Raw genomic sequence first — 24774 nt, forward strand, 5'->3', positions numbered from 1 at the left:
TATTGCCAGAATATTTTTTAGGATTATAATTTTCGCTATGCATTAATAAATATATACAAATTGTGAAATGTTGAAAATCGATAAGCAATAATTTTAATTTTCATCGCCAACCTAGTTCCGTTCTGTACGACTTGTCAATGTCAAAGTTAAGTCAACTCGTGTTTCTTGACTCTTCCACGACGATTTTCACAGTGGATAATTTTTACTTTATAATCGGATGTAAACATCCCTTTAAAACCGCAGCTTCTCCTGCGAAAGTAAATTAATTATTTAAGACATAAAATTACAGATATAACTTAGTTCCTGTTGATATAAGGACATAGCGTAACATAACCATGCCTCCGAAAAAAGCTGGCAATTCTGCCAGTAAAAAGACTGAGCAGAAGAAAAAGGAAAAAGTCATAGAGGTAATTCCGTCACACATATTATTTTTACCACTAACCGATTGAGAAACAAATTGGTTGAATAGAAATAGTTTTTTCTTAGAAATATCCTACTTAATGTGCTAGTCTATCCATCCCAGTTACTCGTATCAAGCACTGTTCGTATGCTCCCCCGAAGGACCCCATAATTTATGTGCATTTAATTTAGATTTCCTGACTTGTTTAACATAATTTTGAGTGTTTTCAATGTTTTTTACTTTACTTATTTATACAGGACAAAACATTTGGCTTAAAAAACAAAAAGGGAGCAAAACAGCAAAAGTTTATTCAGCAAGTGGAAAAACAAGTCAAGAGTGGTGGCATACACCCTGCCAAGCCTATGGATGATAAGAAAAAGGATAAGGAAACTAAACTTAAGGAACAGAAGGAATTAGCTTTGTTGTTCAAGCCAGTGCAAACACAGAAGGTTGAAAAAGGTAAGCAGTAAAATTAAAAATAATTAAATAGTTTACCAGTAAAGTAACAGCTTGTCGGTCTCAGAAGTTCTCCTCTGGAAAGCAGAAAGTTAGTTCACATGTGACAGAATTTCATATGACACATAATTATAATTTTTCCTTTACTGAGTATAACTATAAACACAAATTAAACACACAAGAGTTCAGTGATGCTTTTAATTGTTTAAGGTTTAAACTTGTAATCATTTATTGAGATTTACCTGTTCTTACCACTGGACAGTCCCCACTAATTTATACAGATGAGTGTTTGGAAGAAAATAAAAAAAATATTGAAATACAATAATCTTTTAATATTTTACAGGTATTGATCCCAAATCCGTGGTATGTGCTTTCTTCAAGCAGGGGCAATGTACGAAGGGCGATAGGTGTAAATTTTCCCATGACCTGACTATCGAAAGAAAGGTATGTAATAAGATATTATATCTGAATTAGAATTACTGCATACTTTTAAATAAATCCTTGTCATTGATTGGAAAAAATGATTCACACTTATCATGTTGGGTGGATAAAACATATTTTTTTTCATAAATTAACTATAATATATAGCAGATTTGCAAAATAAAATTAGGATATATCTGTAGAATAGGATTTTTACCATCTGAATATTTTCTGACACATCTTATAAAATGATCACTTGTTATATTTTATGTATCAAACACTAAAGAATAGTTTTAACAATCCATAATAAAGATTTGGCAAACTTTAATGGCCAACCATCCAAGTTTTGTGTACGCAGTAACATACATAACACAGTAAGCTCCTTTGGTAGTCCTATTTTGGTGGGGTGGGATAAGGCAATTGATTTTAATTACTTGATGCATAATTTGCTTCACCTCTCTAACGATTTTCAGAGCTCTCTTATCTTGATGAAAACCACTCTTCAGAGTAAATAAAACAATATCTTCACTTATAAACTTTTCCAAAATAATTTTTTTTTTAAAAATAATATTGAATGTTACATTTAAGTAACTATAATTAAATACTTACAGGCTGAGAAGAGGTCCTTGTATGTGGACATGAGGGATGATGATGATGATGACAATATGGACAATTGGGATGAAGAAAAGCTCAAAGAGGTTGTTGAAAAGAAACATGCAGAAGACAAACAACGCCCAACGACTGACATTGTGAGTCACACTTGCGTAATAAAATTTAAATGTGGCAATTTGATGGGAAATTATCTATAAATGCAGTATAAGCGACAGTGATAGTTGGTTTTCTGTATATTGTTTATTGTCCGGTGTGCATTTGATTCGAGCAAGAGCCCAGATAGACAGTTTCTATCTGACAATGTTGACGTAAAAAACTATTTATTAAAAAAATCTACATATAAACATGCCATGTACTTTAATTTTTTATACTCTTTTTCTGAAAACAAATAGTATAATGAAACAACAATATCATAATGAATTCCAACGAAGTTGTCATTTATAATTATTAGACAAATAATATAAGATTATTCGATCTTATCAAGATTATACAGACCATCCTAATTAATATTTTCAATGTGAAAATAATTTTTTTTCCTATCTTTAACATTTTAACTACTTGTTACATTGCATACCATATCAAGGGTATGAAATAAGAGGCATGGTAACTAATATGTGTCCATATAAGGACATAGCTGTACATGAAAACTTGAAATTTATATTCTATCTAATTAAATTATTCTAAAATATCTTCAAATTATATGTTCACAGATCTGCAAACATTTCTTGGAAGCTGTCGAAAAATCTAAATACGGTTGGTTCTGGGAGTGCCCCTCGGGTTCGAAATGTATATACAGGCATGCACTGCCAGCTGGCTTCGTTTTGAAACGAGATAAAAAGAAAATGGAAGAGAAAAAGAATGAGATATCTCTTGTTGATTTAATAGAAAAGGAAAGGGCTGCCTTAGGCCCGAATCAAACTAAGATTACTCTAGAAACCTTCCTTGCCTGGAAGAAGAAGAAGATCAAAGAGAAACAGGTATTTCATATTTTTAAAAAGGCTTATTATTTTACAGTTACTAAAAATAAGGCAACTAATATAATAACTAGACAGCATTTATAATTTTGTTCCATAATGCTGCTAGGACAGCCCTGGGCTATTTTAAAAATTGAATAATGGTAGCTACTTTTAAGATAGTGAATAAATACAATAATTAAAATCATCTGTAAGGAATTATAAATAATGGCTCGGTGACAAATATTATTAGAGGAATGGCAGAGATAGAAGTTATTTAAGATATTGTTCATATTTACGTCCCATCTTAAAGATCTCAGTTATTTATATATTTTTATATATATATATATTAAATACCCTTTAGTTATCTGGAAAATGGGTAGCTCCAATCTATTTTGCATGAAGCTTTTTCACTATACATTAGCAGCCTCTTCTTCCTTTGAGGAAAAGGTTAGGACCATATTCCACCACGCTGCTCCAATGCGGTTTGGTGGATACACATGTTTCAAAATTTAGTTGAAATTACACACATGCAGGTTTCCTCACGATGTTTTCCTTCACCGCCGAGCACGAGGTGAATTACAAACACAATTTAAGCACATGAAATTTCAGTGGTGCTTGCCTGGGTTTGAACCCGCAATCATCGGTTAAAATACACGCTTTCTAACCATTGGACCATCTCGGCTCCTGCCTTCCACTATACGTCTTATTAACAATAAATTTTCCGCGTGCAATCGCCCGCTTTAAATCTTATTATAGTCCCGTGATTCACAATGTGATACCACAAAATCTATTATCTTTCTCAATGAAAAGGTTATCGAACGCATTTGTTTTTTCAATCTGGTTGTAGCGATGTCAAACTATTCAGCTTTATATGATATAAGTATAGGAGTAAAATGTTATAAATAATTAACTGTTACAGGAAGCACTTACCAAAGCAGAGGAGCAAAAGAGAAACGATTTCAAGGCTGGCCGAGCTGTTGGGCTGTCTGGCCGAGAGATGTTCTCGTTCGATCCTGCGTTGGCAGCCGATGCGGACGATGATGACGAGACCTTCGATCTGCGCAACTACGATCAAGATGACGATGAACAAGATGTCACCGAGTACCGAGACATTCAGTTGGATCTCATTAACATGGAGGCCTCCGAAGTGAGTAGTGCTTAAAGAATAGTATGCTACAAACACCGAGTCAAAATATATCGCCAATGAACTCACTTAATAAGTGAATAGTTAGAAAATAAGTGCCTAAATTTAGTGGACTAAGTTGTCCTTTTGAGAAGGTTTGGAGCTTATTTTAGTTCAAGTCAATGTATACGCATGTGGCAGATTTTCATTCACACATGCAGATTTCCTTACACTATGTTATTATTCAAATCCCAGCATGAGATATATTATGAAAATTATATAGTACTGTAACAATTAGAATGTAATGAATGAATTCATGGACTTTTGACTTGTTAACATTGCTGGCTGGCTTACAGTTTGAACGTCAAGTATGCTCAAAATCATACAATTTAAACATAGTAACCAAACCAGGAGCTCGTCACACAGAGTTTTTATCTGGTGGGCTTTATAACGGCCCATCTGAGTGGATACCACACATTCACCTGATACTTGGCATCGAATTGACGCGTTATCATACTCGGCTAGTGTTGCATATCGATAGTCCACTATCGATAGTTAAGTTGTTAGAGATAGTCCTAAACTATCGATAGTATCAATAGTATCGCTGCTACCAATAGTATTGCTCACGGAGAGCTATCGATACTATCGATAGTATTGATCAAACGATACTACAACTACGATAGTACTATCGATATCCTGAATAGTTTAACGAGGTCACCTATTAGTTATGCAACGTTGTACTCGACATCTTGAATAAATAACCTATGATGTTGAAGTTAAACTTCTTTATGGTTTCGCAGAAAAAGTTGCATTTTTAAACTTCGGTGAAGTTGTTCAATCGGAGTTTTGGAAGTAAAATTAATGTGTATTATGTATATAAATAGTTAAGTAATAGTGTTTTATTATAAAGATATATACATGATATTTTGTTTGTAGTGCATTATTGCATAAGAGCCGAGATGGCCCAGTGGTTAGAACGCGTGCATCTTAACCGATGATTTCGGGTTCCAACCCAGGCAGGCACCACTGAAATTTCATGTGCTTAATTAGTGTTTATAATTCATGTCGTGCTCGGCGGTGAAGGAAAACATCGTGAGGAAACCTGCATGTGTCTAATTTTAACGAAATTCTGCCACATGTGTATTCCGCGAACCCGCATTGGAGCAGCGTGGTGGAATATGCTCCAAACCTTCTCCTCAAAGGGAGAGGAGGCTTTTATATCAGCAGTGGGACATTTACGGGCTGCTAATGCTAAAAAAAAAGTGCATTATTGCAGAGCTATTTGCAAATAGCATGGAATATATATATATATCTAAGGTTAATAATTGACTTTCGGTTAATATTCTAACTAGTATAGGGTATATCAAAGTCAAAGTCAAAGTCAAAAATCTTTATTCAATATAGAAGTGTTTACACTTGCTTATTGATTGTCAAAAATCTACCACCGGTTCGGAATTTAGCACCTCGGACCTGAGAAGAACCGGCGAAAGAAACTCAGCGGGATATATATATTCTTTTTTTTTTTAACCATTTTCCATATACAATGATAATTATATTTTAGTTATTTGAAACAGCCTGGAGGCAATCATTTCATTCCCAAGGTCAAAGCAGTCAACTAAAAAGTACTATACTACTAGTATATGCTACGACATAATGTATTTTTTCATAATCAACGCCCATTGAGAAAACGAAAGCTACGTTGATTTAAATTTAAACGCGATAGCAATTTAAATTTAACATGGGCACAATAATGAGTTTCATGTTTCTTTTCAGGTGGACGATTCAGGAACGAAAGCCACAGAGGATAGATTACATCAAAACAAAAAGGGTCTTGAAAACGGTGAGGCAACCGAAAGCAACACTGACGAGACATCTCCTGACTCTGGTGCAGTACCAATCAATGAGAACCTGTTCCTCGATGAAGATTTAGATGAAGAACTTCAGAATTTGGATTTGGAAGACTAATTGTAAATAATGGTCAATCTTTAAACATTGACAGATTCATCTAAGGTCATTTAAAATATGAAGCGTATTAGTTGATCTAATGTGTCACATGAATATATTTTTTTTTTTTCAAAGATGGTTCGGTATATAATGTACACCTAACATTGCATCATATTAAACAATAAAGAGTAAATAGAGCAGATTATTTTTATCATTTAAATACAACATAAATGTACGGTCGATTCCAAAGGCAGGAAGAGATAAAGATAAACAAACAATTTTGACCTTGAATTGACGGACATCATCAATCGCGACCATAAACAGGAATTCAATAAAAAAAATAAATTGAATGTCAGCTAAGCTGGAATTAAAGTGTACATAAGTGAAATCATGTTGATTGTAAAAAATCTATATATATTTATCAAAAGCTGTTTGAATTAAACACTAGCTACTAGCATAAATATTATGAAATAGGTAAGGTTTGTATAATTTTACTAATCCTGCCAACGAAATATCAAAAGTTATACATAGTAATAATCGTTTAAATAATTAAATGAAATGAAAATAAGAAACAATGGAGAGTAATAAAAGATTAATATTAATGGAATATTTTATTCATATAATGATTAATTAATAATCTTTCAACATGTTATTAGAAAATATTTTATTATGCTCAGCAATATCATAATCAGGTTAATAAAACATATATATGAGTTATACTTCATTATAAAATATTATTAGTAAGAAAGTTAATAAATCGCTCTTATATATTATAAGCAAAATCTGGACTTCTTGAAATTAATCCATTTTCAGAACTCATACTTCACAGGAGATTATATTCCTTTTAATATACCAGAATAGACCCTTGCTTAATTCTTAATCTAAAATATTTTTTTTCTGTTTTTATCTATAGTTATGGCCATCCCAAATTGCTAACCACTGTGCAGGATTATGTATTGTTATGTTATCTATAACTTCTTGCAACATTCCCTTAGATTTCATCCTCGGAATAACGTTTGTCAGTATGTGACTGTATCCATGACCACCATATGATGTCTGCAATAATAAAGATTAAATTAAATGATTATGGTATGACCTTAGCGTTTACTGTTAGACAATACATTAACATATTCATGAGGATTAGAAATATTGCATCTTTGTCTCATGTGCGGGTTTAAAAATTATATTTATATAGATAAACATTGTGTAAAACAACTGTGACATATTGATTGATACTTACTAGTCTGTGTTTCGTATGAATATCATGAGATATAAGAATTCTTTCTCCCTTGCCTTCATTCAATAACTTACGTATCATATCCAATCTCTGACTATCAGATGGCATATCTATATCAATATTCAATTGATAGTAAGAGACTTCTGTGCCAAACAAATCAAACTGGCAGTATGATCCTAACTCAGAAAACTCTAATAGTTCTTCAGAACCTAGTAAGGTTCCTGAAAAGATAAGTTAATGTAATAATGCATTTGCTATCACACTGAACCTTCAAATAAACTATCTTTGGTCTCAATTGTTCTAAATTATAAAAATTATTTATATTTATTAAACAAAGATTTTTCAAATTCTGTTAATTCATTGACACTTTAACTATCCCTAAAACAATATATTTTTTTAAAAGAATATTGTATCATTGTTTATTTGGTACAATACCAAATAAACAACGAAAATTTTTTTTACTTAAAGAAGTTTTCAAAATTTGTATTGGATTTAAATTTATAATCATTGAAATGGTTAAATATCTAATAAAATATTGAAATATTATTATTAACAACAAATGAAAACATCTTACTATCCAAATGTGACATGACAGCCTTATGAACTTTGCCCCCAGCCTCAAGGTAAAGTCTGATTATCTCAAATGGTGCTTCGGGTACCCGATGTGGATGAAAACTAACTCCGCAACCAACCTGAGCTTGAACTTCACCTGCTGCCAGTATTGCTTTACGCTCAAAATCTATATGTAATAAAAAAATGTTATCAATTTATCATCAAGCAAAAAACTATTAACACAAACAAACTCAATATCGCGAAACTTAGTTTAGATCAACATTCTGCATGGAGACATTACATTAGTGAATCAGAGAATTAAAGGGCAAAAGTAAAAAAAAAACTTTAAATAATTTAATTGATAATTAACTGGTGAAGACATTTTTTTTTATAGTAATTGTCCCTTTTGTACATAACATCAAAACAATTTCCTATTTTAAATATTATGCACATTTACTGCAACGTGACTAAATGAAGTGCACAGCACTTGGATATAAGGTCAGTTTGATGACAGTGGTTTTATCTCTTTTTATTCATCATACAAAAAGTGGTAAAGTGATGGCATTATTCATACTAAAAAAAATAAGTACCTCTCAATGGCCAAACACTTGCAATTTCTCCAATAAAACCTGCCCTTACTGTAGGGTAGTCTTCACAGCCTTCTGTTAGTTCTTTCAACATATGGTCATACAAATTTTCTTTAGTAGCATGCAGGGAATCACAACTTTGCATGTCCGCTATATAGTAACCAGTTCCAGCCACAATGTTAACACCTGTTTTCTTTGATATCATTTCATAAAACCCAACATCCCTTTCCAAACCTTCTGTGGTGTTTTCGACTATGCATCCTAGATTATGAATAAAACAGTTTTATTTTAGTTCAATATTTTTTTTATAAAATCCTATTTCTTACTTATTTAAGTTTTCATTATTTCTAAATTAAAATTTCATAATTACCAGTGTAATAGCAACTATTGCTATCAAATATTTGCTGTGGATCGATAAGTGTTGCAGAGGATAAATTAGTATTATGGACCTATGTAGTTGTGATTTCTATCGATAAAATGCAAAGTGAACAAAATTTCTATCGATAAAATGCAAAGTGAACAAAATCAAGGGTTAAAGAACTATTTTAAAAAATTATGACATTGCATAAAACTTTCATGAAGTTTGCTTGTTTGCTTGTTTGTTGTTTTTGTTTTTATAATTTAAATTGATTGAGAAAATACTGTTAACCTTAAGATTATTGCTTTAGAGATATTGCTTTAAAAAAAATTGACTCAATACCTCTTAAGAATTTTCCACTTTCATTCAAGTGTTAAATCATAGATTGTTTATAGTGAGAGTATTAAATATTGTAAGTATATTAAAAATCTTACCACCGCCACACTTTCTATATAATTCTACATCTTGCAAAACAGCATCATTTGCATATTTATCATTCAGAAACAGATTGTGTTGAGAACTATATGGATACTGTCTTATATAGCCAATAGTATCTAAATTCATATATAAGTCAAATTTATCGGCTAGAATCTTAGGAGGTTTTCGATAAAAATGTGAAAAGTTCATAGCCAAGTGTTCATGAGGTAGAGTTATGCCTAACTTTTCAGGAGTCACATCTCCTAAAACTGAAAATTATTAATAATTATTAGATCATATTAACTTATGAATAAATTACAATAGGATAGTTGAATTATTTCAATAATTTACATAAGGATTGGTCTGATATTATTTTATTTTTAAAATAGAAACCGATTTAAAAAGACATTTATTAACTTAACTTGACTTGAAAACATTACATCACCATTAATCAATTAAAGGTAATGTTCTTAACAGAATCTTTTATTTACAAAAAAATTATGCTATCTCTGCTTACCTGTCTGTATTTTGTAAGCCATATTTCTTTAAATGCAGCGAAGACTTGTAATTATTCAGGCAAATTCTGACAAAATAAATTGAAACATATGTGAGTTTATTGAGTCGTATTAGTTGGCACTGAATACAATAATTATAAAATTGTTATCTGAAGGGGAGAGATAAGCAGAAAACCGCAAGGAAAATAGCATTGTGGTATTATGTTAGTAAATAAAAAGTAATACACACTCAATGTTTGCGGTGTGTTTTTTATGTATCATTACAGTTCAACCCAGCACAATAATACATTTATTTATAGGTTTATTGTCTTGTTAAATTTTAAAATTATACATTTTTGAACTAACCTGTCCTTATTCAAAGTAATATATAGTTTAATAAAAAGTGTGACTTTCGTTTAATACCTATAAAATAATTACCTACTATTAAATTAATGTTATATTTTAAATTATCTATAATTATACTCAAGTTCAAATCAACTATCAATAATGTCTTCATACGCTTGGTCTGCCGTAATTTTAAAGAATCTGCTGTAACTCGTTACACACAAAACAGACACTGAAAAAAAGTTAAACTTGCACTATAAATAGAATAACTAATATCCGTAATAAATTATCTTTACCTTGATTCAATGAGCGCTACAAACACTTAACAAAGAACTAAGAATCAAAGAATGTAATGTCAACAGTATGTAGAAACATTGGTTTATATATAGTTATAGTAGCAGTAAGTAAAACTAGTATAATAAGTCAAGAGGGGAATCCCTATTAACGTTGCCAAAGACAAATTCATATTCCAGAAATTATTTATTATACAGAATCCAAAAAAAATCGTCTCAGAAAAAAATGCCTGCCAATCGTCATAGATTTTTAACTATAAAACATATTTTTCTAAAATGGTACGATGTGCTAATTTTACAAGATAATCGGCCATCCTATCAGATATTAAGGGAAGTCTGCACATTAAACAAACACAAGTGTTTGCGCGTCCATTTTTGCTCTATGATATGTCCCCCATAAATAGCTAGTTTCTCTTGAGACATTGATATTACAGCGATATGTAAATTTATTAATGTTAAAATGCTTTAATCCGTACATAGTCCTAATGCGTCTAAATTGAATTGAACTTTCCCGCAACTTTAGGAATTTTCCAAAAATTGGTAACACTGATAAACATAAAATTTAAAATCCACCCAGACATTCCCCGAGAATAATTATGTTGTAGGTATTTCAATATTAGTTATTAAGGTTTAAGGTTAACGTTTTATGCAATAGTACCTCACTAAATTAATACTTGTTGCATTGTATATTATGTTAATAGAGTGGTAATTTTAGGAAGATAAATTACAATTGATTTAAAAACATTAATTCTTATAATTTTAACATTATTTATATCATAAAACCTATTTACACATATACCTAAAAATAAAACATACTTTAATAATTGTTGTGACACTAGACCGATGAATGAGCGCTTCCCTTAAAATCCTCCTTTGATTTTATCAGAATAAGTACCTATTTGTCAGAATAAATTATGACTAAGTACAAGAAATTTCCATGACAACAAGTAAATAAAGTTGTAGAAATATTGTTATTAGCAAAACGTTTTTTTATCGTTCAAAATATGCCTATTTTAATAAAAGATTACACATGGAATCAAAACTCCTCAAATATACAATTGAGGGTTCCCATACCCTCTGTTTATAAAGAAAAAGTAGATCTATTTTCATCTGACTGCTATATCAAAGCGAATTTCAACCCTTTTTTCTTTGAATTATTTTTAATGCATGATGTTGATATGACAAAAAGTAAATGTACAATAGTACACGATAATTGTCTTCTCATAGATTTAGTTAAGAAAGAAGACCGCATTTGGAGTGATTTAGAAAAAATATTATCCAAAGAAGATAAAAAGGAAATAAGGCAAAAAGTCCTTGAAAAATGTCAAGAAAAGGCTAAGAACGAAGCTGAAAATAAAGCAATTATGAAAAGTAATTTGGCTAGGTTTACTGTTCAACAAGCAATGGACATTGATAATAAACAACATATCGTAATGGACTCTAGAAGAGATGAAGAGTGCAAAAAGGCAATGGATGAATTGGAAATTTGGAAAAATGATACCAATAAAAGTTCTGGTGTTAAGATAACTGAACTACCATCTTTGGAAGATGAGCATAGTCAAAATAAAGTTTCTATAGCTAGTGCTAAACAAATTCCGATGCAACTAAAGGTCAGATCAGAATATATCGAAAAGAAAAAAGAAGAAACAGCAAAAAGGGTTTTGCCAAAACTCAGAGAAATGGCACAAGTAGAAATAACACATACGCCTCGGTCCTTTCCAACACCTAGCAGAGAATCAACTGCTCGAGAAGAAGATATATGGCTAAAAAACATAACACTAGCTCGAAGAGCAACTGGTAATTATATTTTTATATATAGTAGGTAATGTACTTATATAATACTATAAGATTATTGCACAGAATTGTTTGTGAAAGTTTTTGTGACAGACTTAAATTGTGGCTAAACACATTTTTTAAATCTTTACAATTTTAAAACTTGTCTTAAGTATACTATACTTAGTTATATAAAGTAATTTATATACCCATGGCCCATCTGGGCAGGCAAGCAAATATTTGTCTGAACGTGCCATAATAGGTTAACATTATTTTAACATTTACATCGCGTCTAACGTATAATGAAACTGTCATTCCAATATTTTGGTAATTTGGCAAATTGAGCATGTAATGTTATAATAATGATCAATTTCTAGGATTTGTTTCGGAAGATTTGCGTCCAGAAGAACAAGACCCGCAATGGTGCAAGGAAAAGGGCGACGATTTTTTTCGCAGTGGAAACTTTTTGGGTGCAATAAGTGCCTACACTCATGGCATTACTCTTTCTGATAAGTTGCCCAGCCTTTTTGCCAATAGAGCTGCTGCACATTTTTCTTTAGGGAATTTTAATAAATGTGTAAGTATATACTTAATTAGGAAGTGTTACATTTTTGGTACGTATGTATGATGATGATGATGTAATGATGGCCCTACAAGAATAGCATTGTTTCGAGTGTGTCCAATCGGAAGCTTTATCACCAAATTCCATGTAATGTTACGTTGGTGGGAATGTCGATTTCACACCAAGTAACTTGTCTTTAGTGTTAAGCAATTGTATCTGTTCTAGGTAAAGCAGATAGCATTATGTTACAGAATTATTTGATATGTTGTTGTAATCATATTTTGATTTGCAGGCGAATGATTGCTCAACTGCTCTAGATTTGATGAAACCAGCTTGCGAAAGAAATCGCCGAAGCCGCGGGAAGTGTATAGCTCGTCGAGCTGCTGCACTTGCTCGCTTAGGATATCTAAATAAAGCCATCGATGAAATGAGAGCAGCTGCAAAATTGTTACCCGATGACGAAAATCTTAAAAAAGACATTTATGATATGGAGCGAGCTTGGGAACAGGATCCAGATTCTGAATAATTTGTACTAGTTTAATAATATTTCGATATTTAGTGGTCTCAACAGATATCTAGACAAGCAATGTATTAGTTTCCATTAAGGTGATAAAGAGTCATAAGCGTCAAAATAAGAAATACGACACCTTTAACTATTAAGATTTTTAGTGAATTATTTGCGAATAAAATAATCACACTTAATTGTTTTTCATTTTTAAAATTTCATTTATGGTCAGTTTTTTTTTAATTTTACTAAATAGTGAATATTCAATAATTGTCTTTTTTATTTTTGCAATCACCCAATATTTATATAAGTCAAGTTATATTGAATACTTATTTTCCGAATAAGTTTTCATCCAGTGCTGCTAATTTAGCATATTTCCAAGTAATGTCTTTTACCCTGTACAAGATAGCTTGATCTTTTTGACAGATGTAAATTTTTCTGATCGACATAATTTTGTAATGACACGAATAACAGGCAGTAACTGTTACAAATATCGATAACAAAAAAATCATTATTAAAGATCATTGTTGAGTTATTGTTACGAACGGGGTTCCTTTTGGTTGGGTTTTTTTTGGCTAGTGGTTGGTATAGAACTCTTTTTAGAAAAATAAGGTAAAAAAAAATTTAATTCATATTCCATCGTTCAATCGACTGTCATATATTATATTATATTTTCTGTTTCTCATCACTAGCCTGTCTGTCAAAAAGATCAAGCTAACTTGAACAGGGTAGTCAGGGTAAAATATCTTTGTACGTAAATTTACTATTGGTATTGAGCGTATTTTTTTTATTGGGCGGGTTACATTCTAGAAAAGTTATATATAAAAGTGCGCAATTTTTGTAAGCTTAAGCGTGTTTTATAAACGTGGGTTCGGGTTAAAATATTTCAATCACTATATTCTATTTTTAAATTGATAAGCCGAGATTGCCCAGTGGTTAAAACACATGAATCTTAAACGAAGACGTACGGATTTAAACCCGAACGCCGCTGATATCGCGCGTAAATCATGTTTAATCTAAAAAAATTAGGAACTCTATATGTGTTGAATGAAAATGGAGAAGTTTAGTGAAATAAGCTTTTAACCATACGAACAGGAGGAGGCTTTAGCCCAATAGTGGCAATATACAGATTGCTACTAAAATTAATTTTAAATAAAAGTCATATCATAGATCCAATAAAATTGAAAATTAGTTTATTAATTATAAGATTAGAATGATTATTTCTAATTTAAACTCTGTCAATGATGTATTATATTTTTATTGATATTTTAACGCTTTATCATAATAATTCACTGCTGTTGAAATAAATGGCCCGAAAGTTTGAAATTAAGGTCACATTAATGAAAAAAAAAGTCAAACACGAACATTATAATTGTAGAAATAAAACTATATATCTACAGATATGAACAACGTTCATTCTATTCTTCAACAGTATTTTTTGAAAGACCAAGATTGTTCAGCAATGCGTGCGGCGACGGATCTCTGCCCCGGAACCTTCTAAATACTTCACTGGGATGACAACTGCCGCCAGTGGCTAAGAACGTATCTTTATATCTTTTTCCGATGGCTATAATATTTTGGTCTCCTGTCCTGGCTTCATCAAAAGCACTGTAAATGTCAGCTGCAATCATTTTCGACCATAAATGGCAATAATACGCTGCACCCCACTCCTCAGAGAATATTTTCGTGAATGAAAGTGGATGAGAATCGTATTTGTCGAACGGTAGAGCATTATACTTCGGCCACAGTTGCTGCACTAGGTCTCTCCAAAAGGTCTTCTTTGAGTGCAATTCCAAATCGAGACGAGAGAGATATAGCTCCTTACATAAATCATAACCAGACATATGTCTTCTTATATTTTGAATATTTTTGATTATGTCATCCGGTAATGGTTCATCTGTTCTGTAATGACCACTAATTCCTTGAATGGTATTCGGGTCGTAAAGCCAATGTGTCATAACTTGGCCGCAAACTTCTGCCGCGTCCCATTCCACATTTGATAATCCAGCAACTTCAGAATAATTTGCTTTAGTTAGTAAATGCCGTAGTGAGTGGCCAAATCGTTGGAACAAAACATTTACCTCCTTAAAAGAAAGCAATGACTGTTGGCCATTAACTGGAGCTTGGAAGTTAAAAATTAGGGCAGAAAGAGGCTGAGTAGAGGATATGGAACTTTTGTTGCGTATCGATACATGCCATCCAGCATCATCATAAACTCGAATTTTTTCATCCTCCCTAGCATAGGGGTCTAAATAAAAACCAGCTATCGGTCTATTGCTTGTTTCATCATAAATATCGTAAAATTTAACATCTTTATGCCATGTATGAACGTCTGACCTTTCAACGATTTGAATTTTAAACAATGTGCAACATAAATTGAAAAGGCTATTAACAACTTTGGGAAGCGGAAAATACTCTCGTATTTTATTTTCATCGAAATTATAAAGTGACCATTTCTGTTTCCTTTGCCAGTATGGAATGTCCCAGAGTTCAAGGTTTTTGTCAAATCCCCTCTCGTTTGCGAAATTTTGAAGTGATTGTAGTTCAAGATCTTGCATTGGTCGTGCACTTTCAAGCAGATTATCAAGTACATTTAACACATTATCAATTGAACCTGCCATTTTAGTTTCCATGCTCATATCCACAAAAGTATCATATCCTAATATTGTTGCTTGCTCCAACCGTAAACTACGTAACTTTTCTATAACGGTACTTGTTTCTAAATCTTTGTTTCCATAACCTGAACAGCGTTGTACATGCGCCTGCCAAGCATTCCATCTTAGCTCTCTATCAGGGCAATATTGCATGAAAGGTTCAAAGATGTGAGGTTGTAGTGTAAGCTTCCATGGGCCTTTGTTAGCATCATTATTAACTGACATCGATTTAGCGAGGCTTTCTGGAAATTCCTTTGCCACTTGTTCATTATTTATTATACTACTAAAAATTTTTGTGGCAATATTAACTTTATCCCTGACTATGCCCCTCTGTTTTTGTATATCAGTTAGAATATTGTTGAGCCTCTCACGTTTCACACCTTTAATGTCAAGACCATTTAGTTTTCCTTCTAGAATATACTTATCTAAAAGCCTTTGTTCTTCATCAGTTATTTTCTTCAGTCGATTTTTCTCATTAACGGCAGCATGAAAAATTGGTATGCTATTGAATTTTGAGGACCTGGCTTTATGTGCTCTTTCATGAATTTGAATGTATGATTTGGTTGGCATTAAAGAACTATTTCCTAGATACAAAGTTTTCGCCATACCCCATGTTAGTTCCAATTCATTATCTAACTTTTCGAGTGGATGAAAAATTTCAACAAATGCATTTTTGCAATTCAAGCTTGATTCTTCTATTTGTCTGACTCCATTTTCATACTCCAAGCTTTGTTTGCTGATAGTTGCGATACATTTCTCGATGGTAATATCATTAAATTCTGGCAATCCATTATCTGATAAAAGAGTGCTCTTATCTCCATCTTCGCCTATTTCTGGGATTCTGTAAAAAGAGATAGAATATTTAAAATCAAATAGAGAGAATATTATATAAACCATTATGTTTCCTATGTTGTAAGCATGTTATAAATTGCTTGAAATTTTACCTACCATCTTGTATATTTAAATGTAAAAGTCATAAGCCTTTAACTCCATAAAAATACATACATATATAGACATGAATGAGTGACATTGGCATAGTATTACTATTTGCGATGGCATCTTTGTGGCCAATGTGCTCTTAAATATATTTTTTTTTAAGAAAAATTTATTTTACATAAAATCCAATTAATATCTCCTTTCATAACACTATTTATATTTTTAATTAAAGTCTTTTTAAATAATACTAGTAGTATAAAGTTGTTAATAGAAAAAAAATTACCAATAACATTTTGTAAACAAAATAATATGACAGTTTTTTTATACCATGAATTAATTAAAATTGAATTTTTTTTTTTTATTATTATTATTTTAGATAAAGACTTTGTTTAAAACATATATATCAATTAGTCCTTTATTCAATTCTTATATTCAAACTCAAACTCAAACAACTCAACTTTCTTTATTCAATATAGTAGCATTACACATACTTATTGATAGTCAAATTAAACACTACCACCGGTTTGGAAAAGAAAATACCCCGGCCTGAGAAGAACCGGCGAAAGAAAATCAGCAGGTTTTTTTTTTATTTTTTATTTACATATATTCAAACGCAATATGATGTGGGTATTACCATCACTACGTGTTGCTCTACACTTTCAAATTTAACTCACCATCCTCGCACCTCTGTATAAGTTGCATCAATTTAATTGGATTTTTAAATTCAATAAACCTATTTCTGAAAATATATTTTTATATGATCCCATAACGAATAATATATGTATTATTATTTTTACATTTTTGGTTTAAAATAAAGCAAATGCTACACTGTACTAGTCTTGTCTAATGTCCAATTAGACATATTTTTATATATCTATTATATAGTTACACATTATTTGGTAAAATCGATAATGTTGAGTGTATATGCCATTAATATGCTTTGTTATAACGTAATATGATCCTGAATAATGTAATTATCCTATAGGTATATTTTTGTTCCTACATAATTTTTTTTCTACACAAAAACATAATATCCTCATATTTTATTTAATGATATGTTACATATTTATAAAAAATGTTTGATACCTTTAAATATATTTAAATATATACAGATTAAAGATAATAGAGGGCGTCGGTAATAAGACATTAAAATAAAATAACTTACAGGACGACATATCCAGAGTTGCGTTTATTTTGATAAAATGGCTTTTTAAAATTTCTGATTATCACATTAGTACGTAAAAAAGATGAAGCCATATTAGATTTAAAGATGATTTATTAATGTAATATATTATTTCATAATATCAATGTATTCGCCGCAAGAACATATGATGTTGACAACTGCAATTTTACCACAGATAAAAAATGAGTAAACGATTATGTTTTACAGATAACTGATTTTCAGTTGTAATATACTAAGTAAATATTTTTTTCTTACTTCTGCAAAAATTAAAGCGGTCATAAGTGAGTTACAGTAAACCACCCACATATTGGCATTTTAAAGTTACAGGTTAAAACGAATGTGATATTTGATCTGAAACATATCATATTTTTGCACCTTAATAGCAAGACCAAAGCTTATACCGTAACGTACTATTATGCTATGCTTATATAATAACAAAATTGACATATTTTGACAATCATGCCATTGAACCTCCTATATTTTCGATACTTAGTGTATTTGTACTTGTAATAATCGACTAATTAATAAATTAATAGTACACTCGTATTAATAATTTTTTTCGAATTATAATTTCTTAAAAAAAAAAAACAAAATAAAACAAATAATTTCTAAATTTTATTTTATTACCATATATTCAACTTTATCATTATTTTTGTCAATAATAGTTGCCACATCTTCGTTCAAAGATACGTTTACCATTTGGCAAGTACATAAAGCATTACAATCCTTACAGTTAATTTGATTATGACTTTCTTGGATTTCTATTTCCGTGGGACGCTTGGTCTCCTTTACTGGAGGACTGCAACAGAATTCAGTATCTAAACCCATTCTTTCTCCGTCCTCTAGAGTTTGAGGTAAATGCTGGTTAAGAGTTTCTGGTAAAAGTAAGCTTGCTATTCCACCAGCAACCAGTAGTGCGCCCATTATTATTAACGGAAGAACCATTATGTCTGAACCCTAAAAAGGATGAATGGATAAAATGATTATTAATTGACTATCTAAGTAATTAGTTATAATTTTTCTACAGTGAATAAATGTTCATGAGTCATATATTTGTCATCGACTTACCAAATAGTTAACTATTGGTATGAATATAGGGCCAAGCATTCCCAAGACTGAACTCAGGCTCATGCCGAGACCTCTGACGACTGTTGGATATAATTCCGATGCCATTAAAGGAAGGACGACAAACGCTGAAGATATCCCCATTTTACCAACACAGTAAAGCGCTAGAGTTACATTGGTTTCTGTAAGAAAGATAAATAACAATAACAACAGAAGAAGAAAGGCATCTCCACAACAAAAGATTTCCAAAAAAATAAAATTACAGTCTGTAAATGTCTTACTGCTGGGTCAAAGCTTCCTTTACTTTTGAACGCGGATCGCTAGATAATAGCATGTACCTAGAGCTAATTAAAATTTATTTACCATGTTGGACTAAAAAGGTAGTTAAGCACGCGATTCCTCCGACTACCATGCTCATGCAAAGGGTCCATCGTCTTCCTAACCTTTCCATCGAAGGCCATAGAAACATGTAAGTGGGTAGTTCAACAACGCCAGCTAAGAAAAAGTTCAAAAATTCATCTCCACCTAAAACTGGTGCATAATAAGAAAGACCAACGTAAACGCTAGTGTTGGTGAACCAAATAAAAGTTATAATGATTGTTTTTTTCCGTAAATTAGGCGTTCTGAATAGGTCTAAAATTCCATATTTTCGTGACTTTTCTTTCTCCAAATCCTGTTTTAGTTTGTCCGATTCATATTTTCTTCTTAAATGCACCATGTAGTTTGCAGGTAAAGATTTTCCGTTCATTCTGTGAAAAATGTGCTTATTTTTTAGAATAGTTTTGGATTAAAATCTAGATTTGAACAAGTTTAATACATACCTGGCCATTTGTTTTAGAATAATTTCTGCTTTTTCAAACTGACCCCTAGCTAAGAGCCACCTGGGACTTTCAGGCATCGGCCAAAAGTAAAGAAAAAACGTGATGAAAGGCAGTGTGGTCGCCAATGCTAAATGGCGCCAATCACGAACTAAGTAGACCACACCAGCCAACATAATCAGTCCCATGGAATATGCAATATTTGACAGAATGGTACAGAGCGTTCGGCACTTAGGTCCTACGAGTTCAATTGCTGCAAACAATACATTATGAGAGGTTTATAATAAATACATCTAATACATTTCTAATTAAAAAATGTATATTATAATAAGTACACCCCGCCCGTCTAAACGTAGGTACGTAGGTGGCATTGTATCCTGATGATGGTTATTGATGCTGACGCTGTTACTACTCAGTCTTTGAGCTAGGTAAGTGCCAACTCGATATCTGGATATCCAGAACTGTACTCCAATATTTGCAGACAAGCCATTACGTATTTAATATAAGTGTTTTTGAATATTTGACGACCATGAACATAGCTTTTCAAATTCCGCAAATTATCAGCTCTCGAGATACTCTATTATATGCCTACTCGAGATTTGAGATCGACAACAATTTAGCTTTCATATAAATAAATATACAAACCCAAAACGTATGGCGTAGCCATTATAGCAGGAACTGTGAAACCAACGCCAAATCTATAGACGATCCAGACATAGTAATTTTGTGCAAACGCCGTTGCCACTCCAAATATACACTCGATAGTCAGGTATATAAAGAAGGAAGGTTTCCTTCCGATAGTATCTTGAAGATAGCCAAAAATATAATTTCCAATTATTCCTCCTACAGCCAAAAGCACCAAGCCGAGTGTTGGATAGAAATCTTTGCTGCACACTAGATTCCACTGCAATAAGGCTTAATGAATTATAATCACTATAAAACGACGATTTCCGGTTCATATTTGGTTTGCGCTAAGGTCAATGAACTCAATTTTGATCTTAGTTCAAGTGGTTCGTGATGTATAATTATTATGCTCCTTTGCAAGAATCATTTCATTAATAATTACTTCTATAATATATGCAGTAACCAATTCTAGTGAACTTCAATGAAAAATTTGAAAAATAATTTGGTTTTAATCAATAATATAAATTTAAATGATTAAATTGATTGTGGTTGTATAATGCATGGGAAATACTTATTTGGCATTGGAGCGGTTAGATAATATATTAATAGTAGATATATTATTGATTTTATCTGTTTTTTTAAATACAATGGATAAAATATTTAAAATATAATCTTCGATCTCAGTACTACCAATTATGTTTTTTTTTTAATAATTGCTTATTAGGAAATTTAACAAATTTTAAAAGAACTAGAAAAAAAATAACATGATCAGAATCCTGTATGTTTCATATGATAATGCTAATGATGATGTCGTTCTGACCGCTTTAAGTCACGGTGTCCGATTTCAACTACGCAGGATATCATATTATAGATATAGTATTGTATATTTCGACTGCAGATTTTTTTAACGGCCCGAGCTGGGGTTCGAACTTTGAACCTCGTGATCTACAGCCTTGTATTTAATCACTACGCCAACGAGGTAGTCAAGTCTTTAATGTATTACATATCTATAGAAGCTATAGATTTATATATAGATTTTTATATAAACGGAGTTTCTATCGTATTATACATTGAGGTGTACCTCAATTTTTGTTTATATACGTTAAGAAATTATTTACACAAGCACGCACTGCCAAAAACAAAATTGTCTCCATAAATTATAATAAATATTGAAATTCATAAAAAAATAAAATCCACTCATATATACACTCATAGATATAATAATCACGTATATTTATGAAATCGACGAAATATATAAATTTTATAATAATTGAAAATAATCTTTGTTTCAATTTCGGTTTACGTACCTCAGTAACAACTGTGTTCTTGTAAGTGTTGAGTTCAAAATTCCATCCATTATTGCAGGGTATAACATCTGTTAAACCACGGGATTCATCTATATCGGGATACTGTATCATAATATCGCTGTAGTTTAAATTGTACATACTGCATTGAGAGTATTCTAATTGGCCGTTTTTAAGCTCTAAGGGTATACTGGAAAGAAGTCCTTAGTTTATTTATCAAAACCGTTAATTGATAGAGCATTAGCATTTTTTTTAACATTAGCAGCATGTAAATTTCCCACTGCTGAGCTAAAGGCCTCCTCACCCTTTGAGGAGAAGGTTTGGAGCATATTCCACTACGCTGCTCCAATGCGGTTTGGTGGAATACACATGTGGCAGAATTTCGTTGAAATTAGACACATGCAGGTTTCCTCACGATGTTTTCCTTTACCGCCTAGCACGAGATGAATTATAAACATACATTAAGCACATGAAAATTCAGTGGTTCAGTGGTGCCTGCCTGGGTTTGAACCCGAAATCATCGGTTAAGATGTACGCGTTTTAACCACAAGGCTATATCGGCTATTATTATATAATATAATTATTAATTGATAGAGCCGTCTGATATCATTGCACGGAGCTCATCTTTCGGGAATAGAGCTTTTTTAAAAACTTTTTTTTTCTACTTTAAACTATATTGACGAATAAGAAATTTAGTTGTAAAATTATCTCAATTCCCGAAGAAGAAGCGAGCGAAGTATGCTTTTGTAAACGTAAGTATGCTGAAATAACTATGTAAGTTTGTAGCATCAACGTTGATGAAAAATTTACGTTTTCCTTTAAGGTGTGCTGCGAGCATATACGCTTACATGATGGTATTAATCATCCCCAAAAAGAACAGAAATAATTAGTTCTATATTATTTTGGGAGCAATAGAAAAATCAGATCACGCTTTTAATTGAAGTTTACATATCGATCGTTTTGTCTCCAATGGAACGGCATCAAATAAGCGCATGCGCGCACAAGGCACATAGATATACCTACGATTCAAACGGTAAATAAAATATTTAACAAATTTCAGTTTGAGTTTTTTATACCTTAAGTTCTTACTAAGCTCTAAATCAGCGAGAGGTTCCAATTCCGGCACTCTGCACCAGTGCTTTACGTCAGCTGCCATAAAGAGCTGCGCGTACGCATGGAAGCCACAAGGTATAACCGCAGGCAACAGGATGAAATAGATGACAAGTTTTTGATACTTCCCGAAGGTGCCAACATCTTCAAGAATAGCATCGAAATCCATGTTTTAAACACTAAAAATGTTTTGAATGATTTTTATTAAATACGATATGTGTGTTAACATTAAAACATTTTCGTGTAATATCTCGCGAATACAGATTAAAAATAAATAACTTTATTTTTTCTTAAGTAGGTATGTTTTAAATTTATTGAACTAGATTTTTTTTTCAAATAATGTACTCAGGTATATAATTAGGTTGTTTCTGAAAAAGATATCTGTCTTGTATTACAGCTTACCGATTCTCCAATGGTTCTATCTGTGCTATTATAATTTAAACTTTTTTTCGTTGACTTTTTTGATAATCACGTGGTCTTCATTGCACCGCATGGGCCGTTCGACTGTTACAACGTACGAGCAACCTGCGTACTATACTTGGGACCCTAATGGGCTACCGGTTATATCTACAGTCGGATGAAAAACAATTATTTCTATTGTTTTATATTGAATTATTCAGTGTCTTTTTATATATAAAAAAAACTATTTTGTTTATAATTTATTATTGATTTCACGGACAGTATTTTCCTTTGCCAAAATAATTTAAAAATTGAAAACAGCCCACCGAAGAGATTGTATAAAACATGGTTTTGTTCTTAGCCTTTCACTAATAAAAAAATGTTGTTAAATCCTATAAAAATTACCTCAAAGCATTAGAACGAAGTTATGCTCAATAAATAATTTAAGTCCCCCCTAAAGTGTAAGCAAGCTTAGCTTACACGTTCATATTTTTCATAGTTTTTTCCGGCAAAGGGGCAACATATTCCTCCACTCTCTTAAATTATAACAAAATAAAGAAAAATGGTGTCAATGTTTTAGTTTTAATTCGCCCATTGATCCCAAATTAATAAAGATAATTTAAATTCAAACGTTTGTTACTAAAACCTTAAATTTGTTTTCACAGTATAATTATTAACGTCCAAAATATTTAAAAAAAAAAACATTATTAAAATTTTGACACAGGTAATACATAATTATATATTAACGAACTCTTTTTTTTAACAATAAAATAAAACATAATATATCAGTAATATTTAATATTTTCTACAAAAGATTGTCATCACCCATTATACATTATGGGATGCGCGTGTGCAATTATCTCATTCGTAGACCGCAGTCAGTCAATTCGATTAGCGGTATAATTGGAGCAGCGAAAGGACAGCTCCTGACCGACCAATCAAGGTCGCAGTTGATGAAATAGTGACCAATGTCCATCGACGATGTTGCAAGAACCGTTTATAATGTTTACACTGTAAAAGCGCAGTGGAATCGTTGTGAAACGGGAAGAATCAAATGTAAAATGCTGCCAAGGCTTTTGTCACGGTCGTTTTCAGCGTTTTTATTTATTGATATTATTAAAATAATTGTATCTTTCATATCGTATCAACATAATACGGTCGATTTTTTTTGACCAACTACTTGGAATATGAGACTGTTCAATAATAATAACATTACAAAAGGATGAAATTTAATGTTTATTTATTTTATACAAGCCTATAAATAATTGTGTTAGTATTTGATTTCATTCTCATTCGTAGCTGTAGCATGACAATTCTAAAGTGTTTATGAACCTAGTTGAATCCATAATATTTTGATTTTGTTATTATAATGCCACTAAGTAGGTATGTACATATTTATACCTTTAAAGAAAGAAGTAAAAAATTATCATTAATCGACAATTAAATATGGGTATATCCCTTACTTAGCCTCCAATCTACTCTTGTATTCAATAAACCTATACATCCGTTAAGCCTCTCGTGACTTTCTTACTCGCTAAATTATATCGCTCGTATTGTTTTAAATTTTTTTGTATATAATTCTTATAAGGTTGTTGACAAGCCCTTACTGTCAAATATAGCGATATCTTTCCTATGTAAATCTAAAAT

The 24774-nt window shown here is 31.6% G+C and overlaps 5 protein-coding genes across 7 annotated transcripts; 2 read left to right on the forward strand and 3 right to left on the reverse strand.

Annotated features, from left to right (window-relative positions):
- Window positions 1-128: 128 nt before the first annotated feature.
- LOC125069182 (zinc finger CCCH domain-containing protein 15 homolog) lies at window positions 129-6113 on the forward strand. Of its 2 annotated transcripts, XR_007119829.1 has the most exons (8): window positions 129-407; window positions 658-859; window positions 1200-1300; window positions 1888-2025; window positions 2599-2865; window positions 3764-3991; window positions 5741-5999; window positions 6037-6113. XR_007119829.1 is itself a non-coding variant. In XM_047678582.1 (7 exons), the coding sequence occupies exons 1-7, from the start codon at window positions 336-338 to the stop codon at window positions 5930-5932; spliced, it is 1200 nt and encodes a 399-aa protein (XP_047534538.1). In that variant the 5' UTR covers window positions 129-335; the 3' UTR covers window positions 5933-6113. The 2 variants fall into 2 exon arrangements, 1 of the variants encoding a protein (XP_047534538.1); XM_047678582.1 differs by having other exon boundaries at window positions 5741-6113.
- A 397-nt stretch (window positions 6114-6510) lies between these two features.
- LOC125069184 (phosphotriesterase-related protein) lies at window positions 6511-10325 on the reverse strand. 2 transcript variants are annotated; one of them, XM_047678584.1, is made up of 7 exons: window positions 9923-9941; window positions 9580-9645; window positions 9080-9331; window positions 8291-8548; window positions 7723-7887; window positions 7152-7369; window positions 6511-6967 (listed from the first exon to the last, which is right to left on the reverse strand). In XM_047678584.1, exons 2-7 carry the CDS (start codon window positions 9599-9601, stop codon window positions 6815-6817), a joined length of 1068 nt encoding a protein of 355 aa, XP_047534540.1. In that variant the 5' UTR covers window positions 9602-9645; window positions 9923-9941; the 3' UTR covers window positions 6511-6814. The 2 variants fall into 2 exon arrangements, with proteins under 2 accessions (XP_047534540.1, XP_047534539.1); XM_047678583.1 differs by lacking the exon at window positions 9923-9941 and adding an exon at window positions 10198-10325 and having other exon boundaries at window positions 6512-6967.
- An 873-nt stretch (window positions 10326-11198) lies between these two features.
- On the forward strand, window positions 11199-13109 carry LOC125069415 (dynein axonemal assembly factor 4-like). Its single transcript, XM_047678904.1, has 3 exons — window positions 11199-11991; window positions 12345-12544; window positions 12822-13109. Exons 1-3 carry the CDS (start codon window positions 11199-11201, stop codon window positions 13053-13055), a joined length of 1227 nt encoding a protein of 408 aa, XP_047534860.1. The 3' UTR covers window positions 13056-13109.
- A 1278-nt stretch (window positions 13110-14387) lies between these two features.
- LOC125069395 (probable cytosolic oligopeptidase A) lies at window positions 14388-17964 on the reverse strand. The gene is made up of 2 exons (XM_047678879.1): window positions 17790-17964; window positions 14388-16529 (listed from the first exon to the last, which is right to left on the reverse strand). The coding sequence occupies exons 1-2, from the start codon at window positions 17879-17881 to the stop codon at window positions 14453-14455; spliced, it is 2169 nt and encodes a 722-aa protein (XP_047534835.1). The 5' UTR covers window positions 17882-17964; the 3' UTR covers window positions 14388-14452.
- A 458-nt stretch (window positions 17965-18422) lies between these two features.
- LOC125069231 (beta-alanine transporter) lies at window positions 18423-23227 on the reverse strand. Its single transcript, XM_047678649.1, has 8 exons — window positions 23131-23227; window positions 22695-22907; window positions 21622-21808; window positions 20336-20594; window positions 19694-19943; window positions 19236-19621; window positions 18876-19054; window positions 18423-18764 (listed from the first exon to the last, which is right to left on the reverse strand). Exons 2-8 carry the CDS (start codon window positions 22895-22897, stop codon window positions 18423-18425), a joined length of 1806 nt encoding a protein of 601 aa, XP_047534605.1. The 5' UTR covers window positions 22898-22907; window positions 23131-23227.
- Between the last annotated feature and the right edge of the window lie 1547 nt (window positions 23228-24774).

Source organism: Vanessa atalanta, chromosome 15 (genome assembly GCF_905147765.1).
Source record: "Vanessa atalanta chromosome 15, ilVanAtal1.2, whole genome shotgun sequence".
Lineage (NCBI taxonomy): Eukaryota > Metazoa > Arthropoda > Insecta > Lepidoptera > Nymphalidae > Vanessa > Vanessa atalanta.

Coding starts and splice junctions, on each gene's coding strand:
- LOC125069182 (XM_047678582.1), top strand. CDS start 336: ATGCCTCCGAAAAAAGCTGGCAATTCTGCCAGTAAAAAGACTGAGCAG. Junction 408..657: donor AAAAGGAAAAAGTCATAGAG/GTAATTCCGTCA, acceptor TTATTTATACAG/GACAAAACATTTGGCTTAAA. Junction 2,866..3,763: donor AGAAGATCAAAGAGAAACAG/GTATTTCATATT, acceptor TAACTGTTACAG/GAAGCACTTACCAAAGCAGA.
- LOC125069184 (XM_047678584.1), bottom strand. CDS start 9,601: ATGGCTTACAAAATACAGACAG. Junction 8,549..9,079: donor ATATAGAAAGTGTGGCGGTG/GTAAGATTTTTA, acceptor TTCATAATCTAG/GATGCATAGTCGAAAACACC. Junction 7,888..8,290: donor AAGTGTTTGGCCATTGAGAG/GTACTTATTTTT, acceptor TATTACATATAG/ATTTTGAGCGTAAAGCAATA.
- LOC125069415 (XM_047678904.1), top strand. CDS start 11,199: ATGCCTATTTTAATAAAAGATTACACATGGAATCAAAACTCCTCAAAT. Junction 11,992..12,344: donor ACTAGCTCGAAGAGCAACTG/GTAATTATATTT, acceptor ATCAATTTCTAG/GATTTGTTTCGGAAGATTTG. Junction 12,545..12,821: donor TAGGGAATTTTAATAAATGT/GTAAGTATATAC, acceptor TTTGATTTGCAG/GCGAATGATTGCTCAACTGC.
- LOC125069395 (XM_047678879.1), bottom strand. CDS start 17,881: ATGGCTTCATCTTTTTTACGTACTAATGTGATAATCAGAAATTTTAAA. Junction 16,530..17,789: donor AACTCTGGATATGTCGTCCT/GTAAGTTATTTT, acceptor CTCTTTTTACAG/AATCCCAGAAATAGGCGAAG.
- LOC125069231 (XM_047678649.1), bottom strand. CDS start 22,897: ATGGATTTCGATGCTATTCTTGAAGATGTTGGCACCTTCGGGAAGTAT. Junction 21,809..22,694: donor GAGCTTAGTAAGAACTTAAG/GTATAAAAAACT, acceptor ACTTCTTTCCAG/TATACCCTTAGAGCTTAAAA. Junction 20,595..21,621: donor AGAACACAGTTGTTACTGAG/GTACGTAAACCG, acceptor GCCTTATTGCAG/TGGAATCTAGTGTGCAGCAA.